This window comes from Tetrao urogallus (genome assembly GCF_951394365.1).
Source record: "Tetrao urogallus genome assembly, chromosome: 25".
In the NCBI taxonomy this organism is placed as follows: Eukaryota; Metazoa; Chordata; class Aves; order Galliformes; family Phasianidae; genus Tetrao; species Tetrao urogallus.
The window spans coordinates 2587099-2594813 of NC_136838.1; the positions used below are offsets into that span (position 1 = coordinate 2587099).

At 59.5% G+C, this 7715-nt stretch overlaps 1 protein-coding gene across 1 annotated transcript in view; it reads left to right on the top strand.

Annotated features, from left to right (window-relative positions):
- MKNK2 (MAPK interacting serine/threonine kinase 2) overlaps positions 1-2911 on the top strand; it is a gene marked incomplete at both ends in the record, with an annotated part of 4703 nt that extends 1792 nt beyond the window's left edge. Inside the window, 5 exon segments of the mRNA XM_079546755.1 lie at positions 927-1121; positions 1208-1372; positions 1457-1500; positions 2651-2853; positions 2856-2911. Of these exon segments, the coding sequence (XP_079402881.1) occupies positions 927-1121; positions 1208-1372; positions 1457-1500; positions 2651-2853; positions 2856-2911 (663 nt within the window).
- Between the last annotated feature and the right edge of the window lie 4804 nt (positions 2912-7715).

Here is a 7715-nt window from a genome sequence, read left to right on the forward strand (position 1 = left end):
CCCCCTTCACCTCCCCCCCGGTCCCTATAGGGTTAAGGCTCACCCTGTGCCGATGGGGGGGGCATTGGGGGGGCGGTGCCGTTCCATTATCTGCTGCTACAGCTTTTCCTCTGCCCTCGTCACCGGGTCATGTGTGCTGGAAAGGCCCAGAGCGTGGAGGCGGGCGCTGTGGGGTCTGGGCGTCCCCATTGCGTCAGCGCTCAGTGCTGTGGGGAGGGGCTTGGAGTGGGGTGCTGGGGGGGGGGCTTTGGGGTGACACCCCCCCTGCAAAGGGGCACAGCTGCTGGAATCGTCTGTGTTGTGTTGGAGGGGGGGGGTGACCCTAAATCAGGGGGTCTGTGTTGCAGCCCTCCCCATAAGGGGAAGCCATTGGGGCGGTGCCATCAGTAGGGACCCCATCCCAGTGCTCGCTATAGGGGGACCCACGGGGGTGATGCTGGGAAATGGGGACCCACGGATTGGGGGTTTGGGGATCTCATCCCAGTGCTCACAAAGGGAGACCTATTGGAGGTGGTACTTGAAGTGGGATCCCCCGGGATCAGGGGTTTGGGGATCCGTCCTGATGCTCCTCAAAGAGGGATGTGTTGGTGACGGTGGTAAATGGGATCCCCGGATCAGGGGATTTAATGACCCCATCCCAGCGCTCTCTGTAGGGGAACCTAAAGGGGGGTGGTGCTGGAAAGGGTGTTGCCTCAGATGGGAGGGTTTGGGGATCCATCCTGCTGCTCACCATAGGGGAACCCATTGGGGCGATGCTGTGAAATGGGGGCCCAGCAAATCTGAGGGCCCCCTCCCAGCGCAGGGGGACACGTGGGGGGCAGCACTGGGACGTGGGGGATCTGAGGATCCCATGGGGACGGTGTGGGGAGGCAGCCCCCCCCCCCCAACCAGGAGCTGCATCCTGACGGCTGCCCCCAACCCCACAGTGTGGCTCAGCTGAGTACATGGCCCCGGAGGTGGTGGAGGCCTTCAGCGAGGAGGCGTCCATCTACGACAAGCGCTGTGACCTGTGGAGCCTGGGGGTGATCCTGTACATCATGCTCAGTGGGTATCCCCCCTTCGTGGGCCACTGTGGCTCCGACTGCGGCTGGGACCGGGGCGAGGCCTGCCCCACCTGCCAGGTATGCGGGGTGCCCACCCTACAGCCCCTTGTTTTCCCTTCCTTCCCCCCCTGCTCACCCCGCAGTCCCTCATTTTCCCTTCCCAGAACATGTTATTTGAGAGCATCCAGGAGGGCAAATACGAGTTCCCCGACAAGGACTGGGCTCACATCTCCTTTGGGGCCAAAGACCTCATCTCGAAGCTGCTGCTGCGGGATGCCAAGAAGAGGCTCAGCGCTGCCCAGGTCCTGGAGCATCCCTGGGTGCAGGGGGTGAGTGCTGCGTGCCCCATGTCCGGTGTGATGCCCCCGAGGGCTGTGGGGTGCCCGTGTGTGAGTGGCTCCGTTTCATTGCAGTGCGCCCCGGATAACACCCTGCCGACCCCCATCATCCTGCAGAGGTGAGTGCTGGGGGGCGGTCCTCATTTGGAGGGTTGTGGTGTGGGTTGGGGTGGGAAGGAACCGAAACTCATCTGGTTCCGGCCCCGTGGGTGGGGGCAGCCCCATAGAGCAGGTTGGCACAAAGCCCCATAGAGCAGGTTGGCCTGAAAACCTCCAGCCGGCGTCTGTGGGGTCGAACTGGGGCTAATGGGGTGGGGTGTGGTCATTGGAACACAGCTCCTGGGGGCTGCTACCCAGCACCACCCTAATGGCCTGCCCTATGGATCTCCACATCTCCTCATCTGGGGCAGTTGCCAGCACCAGCCCCAGTGGGTTCCCTATGGTGGGCACTGGGACCAGCAGATTTGTGGACCCCCAATGGATTCCCCTATGGTGAGCAGCAGGATGGACCCCCAAACCTCCTGACTGAGGGGAGCCCACTTCCCAGCACTGCCTCCTTTAGATTCCCCTATAGAGAGTGTTGGGATGGGTTCATTAAATCCTCTGATTTGGGGACCCCATTTCCCACCATCACCCTAATGGGAGCACTGAGATGGGGTCCCCAAACCCCCGAACGGATGGGTCCCCATTTTATGGCATCACCCCAGCGGCTCCCCATATGAGGAGCTCAGGGATGTGGATCCCATTTCCCACCATCACCCCAATGGGTTCCTTCATAGTGAGCGTTGGGACATCAACACTCTGATTTGGGGGATCCCACTTCCCACCATCACCCCAGTGGGTCCCCATGTAGTGAGCACTGGGACGGGGTTCCCAAACCCTGATCTGAGTCCCCATTTCATGGCAACCCCCGTGCATCCCCTGCGGTGAGCACCGGCACATGGACCCCCTGATTTGGGGACCCCACTTCCCAGCATCACCCCCAGCAGCCCCAGCCACCCCATGGGATCTCAGCCCACCCCACAGACCCAACCTCGGAGGGGATGGGGGCACCCACAGCTGCTCCAGGCAGTGCCAGTGCATCGACCAAGAACGTCTTCCCCGTGCTCCACCAAAGCTCACACTCTTAAAACTGCGACTCACAGGCTCCTGCTTGTGCCACTGTGGGGTTGCAGTGCACGATTTGGGTCCGAGCCCCATTCTCAGCACCATCCCTGCACGCGTGGGGCCTCAAACAGGCTCTCAGTCCCCTCCATCTGTGCCCCGTAGGAACAGCAGTGCCAAAGAACTCACCTCCTTCGCCGCGGAGGCCATGGCCGTCAACAGGCAGCTGACGCAGCGCGACGAGGACGAGGAGGAGGAGGAGGAGGAGCGCCCCATCATCATCAAAGCAGCCTCCAGGGCCGTGCAGCTCTCACCACCCTCCGAGTCCCAGCTGGCGCAGCGGCGGCAGAGGAGCAGCGCGGCCAAAGCAGTGCTGCGGGGCAGCACCTGGTGGCCCCGCTGGTCCTGGTGGCTGACCAGGCCTGAGCCCCGCTGTGCTCCCCTCCTCCTCCCCTCTCCTCTCCTCCCTTTCCCACCCCTTTTTCTCTCTTCAGTTTGTTTGGTTTTTGTTTTTTTTTTTTTTTTTTTCCCCTCTACCCCTAAATCTGCCCTTGTTTGCTGGCTGCCAACGAGACAGGACTGTCCTGTTGGCTGCTCCCGAGGTTTTGCGGATCTTCTGGGGCTTTGGGGATGGTGGGGTTTAGGGAAGATCCTCCTATTTTTGTTTTGCTAAGGTATTAAATCACACGTGGGGTCGCTTCCCCCCTTCCTTCCCCCCCAGCACACCCGCAGACACCAGACAGACACTTGGGCTTTGCTCCCCAGCTCGTGCTTGGTTTCTCCTGTCCCCCCCACGCACACCCCCGGCACCAAAGGACTCTGTGCCACGGCCGCTCTCAGCTCATACTGTGAACAAAAGACCGTCAGCAGCAGCGCCGTCACCTCGGCCCTACGGGGAGCTGAGGGGTCCCCCGGATGCTGGGGGGGGGCTACAAGCAGGGGGGGCCATCCCAGGGATGGTGTGGAATGGGAGTGCACCCCAATGCTCACCCCGACCCCGATGCTCACCCCCCATTGCCCCAACCCCGGCTCATGCCCTCCCTGGCAGCCAGCCTCCAGAATAAGCTATTCACCCCCCTTTTATCCTTTTTAATTGTTACTGATTCGTGTTGGTTTTAACCTGCTCTAGCTGTGCTTCTCTACAGGGCACGGAGAAACGTCTTCCGTTCCACCCTCACTCCAGCAGGCAGCTCGCAGGGGTAAGGTCAGAGCGGGGCAGTGCTCGGTCCCAGGGCTGTGCTCCTGCACTGGGGGGGGAGGTGCACCCCAGGTTCCAGAGCAGCTGAGGCAAACAGGGAGAAATATCTTTAGGAATACAGGGGTGCTCCGTGGAATCCCCCTCGGTAGGGCAGTGGGGCCTTGGTGTAGCTTTGGGCTGGCCCTGAGGCTGGGCAGTGGAATGGGGGTCCCAGCTGGGAGCAGCAGCAGCAGCAGCAGGAGGGTTTGGGGAGCTGATGGAACACTGTGGGGTAGGAGCTGCAGCCGTCCCCGTGTCCTGCTCAGAGCAGGGAGCCCTGTTATTCTGCATTCTCTATGCTTGGAGCTTTATATGTTTGGGGTTTTTTTTTTCTTGGGGGGGGGGGGGGGGAGGATGGAGGGGAAGCAAAAAGCAATCGTGCCCCACGCTGTGTGCAGTGGGAGCTTGCCTGGATATGGGAGAGACATCCCAGGTCGCTGGAAAAAAAAAAAAAAAAAAGAGTTCTCCTTTCTGTTTTCAGACTGCTGACAGCAATACTATGCAATACATGTAGGGTTGTTTTGGGGCAGGGGTTTCCTCCGGGTGTAGGACTGCCTTCCCCACCCCCCAGCAGCAACTGTGGGGTCAGGGACGGCGATGCCCCCGCTCCTCCCTTCCCCTGCATGGGAAAACTCCCCCCGAGGAAAAAAAAAAACCAACAAATCCATCTTGATTGTGCGCTGTGACGTGGGTTGCTTACTTTGTGCTGTCAGCTGTGGATGGTTCCTCGTTGTCTTATATTAAGAACCGCTGGAAGGATGCGCAGCCGACGCCTCGGGCTGGGGGTCCTGAGGTCTGCTGTGGGGTGGGAGCAGCACGGGGTCAGGCTGTGGGGTTGAGGATCAGCCCTGTGGCACCCAAAGCCCTGCAGCCGCTCCTGCAAAGCCCCCCAGAGCACCTGGCCCAGAAACCAGATGTCACGTTCAGTTTCGAAGCTGGGAACTTGCAGCATTTTGCCTCCTCCCATCCCTGCGCTCCCCTCCGGCCCCACTCACCTGACGTAGGACTGGGTAGAAACTTGTACTGTGAAGTTAACTTTTCTTTTCTTTGTTTGTTTGTTTGTTTTTAATGGAAGTGGGGGGGATTTTCTCTGCTTTACGATGGATGAAGACTGCCAAAGCTGGGCTGACGCGTTGCGCCCCACTGCCTCCGCTTGGGGCTGGGGGATAAAAAACAACGGGGGGGGAGGGGGGGCAAAAAAAGAGAATTAAAAAGGAAGGAAAGAAAAAAACAAAAAACAAAACCCTACAACCAACAAGCACTTTACTGTATGTACCAGGTGAACTGATACAGCTGGATTGAAGTTTTCCTTTATAACCATTGTTGATGCCAGAATTTTGTATTCTGTTTTGTAAGGATTTAATAAAAATGCGTTGAGACCGAGCCGAGGGTGGGGGCTGTGGCAGGCCCTGATCGCTTCTCCCAACCATGGGGTGGGTGGGGGTAAGGGGGGGGGGGGGGGTCACCGTGGCCCCAGTGTGCCCTGGGTTGTGGGGTTGGGGGAAACTGAGGCACAGAGACAGCGTGGGGTGGGAGGGGGTGGCTTTGGGGATGGGGTGACTTGAGGCTTGGTTTTGGCTTCGAGGATGCTATGGGACTGGCTTTGGGGAATGCGGAGGTGGGAAGCGCAGGGGGAGAGGGGCTGTGAAAGCGTTGCTGTGCTGCTTTAACCCTCGTTCAAGGTCTCCGAAATAGAAAGTGAATTGTTTTAAGGTGTTCTGGCACGGTGAGGAATTTTTCCAGCCATTGGCCCGTGCTGAGGATGGGCACAGCAGCACCTGGGTGCCGGTGCTCAGCTCAGAGCCAGGTTTGGGCTGGGGGCAGCGGTGAAGTTGTGGGGCAGAGCTGAGCTCTGTGGGGCTGAGGACAAGGGCCTGGGGTGTCCCCTTGATCCCAGCAGCTCTGATGTCACCTCTGCTGGCCCAGCCAGGATCCCCTTCCTCGCCACCACCCCCTAGAAGGTGCCTCATGGTTGGACACTGGGTCAGAGCACGTGCGGAGAAGGGCAGCTCTGAAAATAGCCCTAAGCTATTCAGCTAAAGTGCCCCACGCCACGGGGTGCTGCAGCATCAGCCCAAATAGGAGCTCGCAGTGGCACCTGGGCAACACGGCGGGACGTTGTGACCCTTCCGTGGGTCTCCGTTCCCATCTTCTGCTTGGGACTCACCTCCACAACACAAAGCCACGTAGGACGGCGTCCTCTGCTTCCTGCGGGCGCTGGTTGTGCTGAGCGCCCGATGGGTAAAGCAGCGATCTGGTGGTGATGAGGTCCAGAAATAGCAGCGCGGTGCCGTTTTTTAGGAGCGTTTGTTCTCAGCTTTTATTTCGGGGAAGTCGAAGCCTCGCAGATGGCACCGCTTCTGACGGCGCCTCTTTGTCGAATCACACTGCTGATCGCTTCTGCTTCGCTCCAGAGATGAGCAGCCGCTTCTCCCCCCTCCTTCCTGCACCCCTGCCCAGGTGTGGCAGCACCCCGAGCACATTCCTCCACTGTCCGTGCGATTATTTCTCTCCTGGGCTTCTTTCCATTGGCCTGGCTTTTAACCATCAGGCCACCACCGCAAAATGACTAATTTTCATCTGTTTCATCACACGCAGGGCTCTAATTAGTTGCCTGCACGGTGCTGCTTGCTCCATGCAGTGTCCACTCTTGCAGCTGCACGCGGGGCCGAGCAGCAGCCTGCAGCTCCCTCCGATGCTTGCAGCCCTAATGAGGCAGAGAAACACAAGCAGGACAGAGCAGAAAACAGAGTTTTGAGCAAAAAAAACAATGCTGAAATGCATGCGAAACAGCTCTGCCAGCAAAGGGGGGTGCTGCAAGGAGAAGGACGTGGTGCGTTTGAAAGAGAGCGCGTCCATGTTCAGTGCTCGGTTATCAGTAATTGCAGGAAGATTTCAGAGGGAAAAGCAGCGTCTCTCTCAAGGCTGCCGTGCATTCCTGCATGCAGACTGGGTGCCAGAAGGGTCAGCTAATGGCCAGCCCTGAGCTGTGCATAGCTGTGGGAATGGAGTTCCCCCAATTAGGATAATGCAGTAGAAACCTGCCGGTGTGCAATGCAGCAGGAGCAGATCTGAGATAACGCGACGCAAAGCCGTCCATCCATCCACGCCGGTGTGAGCAGCCGCGGAGATTGATGGCATGAGATCCCTCAGCTGCGTGGGGTCTCAGCTCCGAACCTGGCACAGCTCTGCGCGGGCAGCAGAGGGGCAGGCAGCGCACTGCTGCAATGGAGGGCTGCGCCAGGACTGCGTGTTTGCTCACGTGTGCACGCACCTTGAGCTGAGCACGGATCCTGACCCTGCTTTAGGGGAACGGATGGCTCACGAGAGCAACAAGGAGCAGCCCTGGCCCCTGGGTGCCCCCAGCACTCAGTCCCGTATCACTCTCCTGTTCCCCAACTCGGTGGGGCTGCCCCCGTTCCTCGGCCCCTGGTCCCTGCGCACCTCAGAACTGCCCCCATTACTCCTTAATATTGCCCCTCCTCACTTCAGAACTCAGTCCATATCTCTCAGAACTGCCCTTGCGCCCCTCAGAATTGCCCCCTTCACCCCCTCACAGCTGCCCCCTCAGCCCACAACTGCTCCCATACCCATATCTGCCCGTCCCCTGCTATCCCTCAGTTCTGCCTCCTCACACCCCTCAAACCCCACACAGCCGCCCCCCCCACCCCAGATCTGCCCCTCACCCCCCCCACAGCTGCCCACACGCATCAAAACTGCCCCTCACATCTGCCCCCTCCCCTCACATCTGCCCCTCACCTCCCAGATCAGACCCTCAGAACTGCCACTCTCCCCTCACATCTCACCTATCTCTTCAGATCTGCCCCTCACACCCCCTCAGATCTGCCCCCCTCCCCCTCAAATCTGCCCCTTCTCCTCTCAAATCTGCCCCTCTCCCTTCCCACATCTGCACACCTCAGATCTGCCCCTCGCATCCCTCCCAACTGCCCATATACCTCTCACCTGCCCCTCATAACTGCCCCCCTCCTCTAT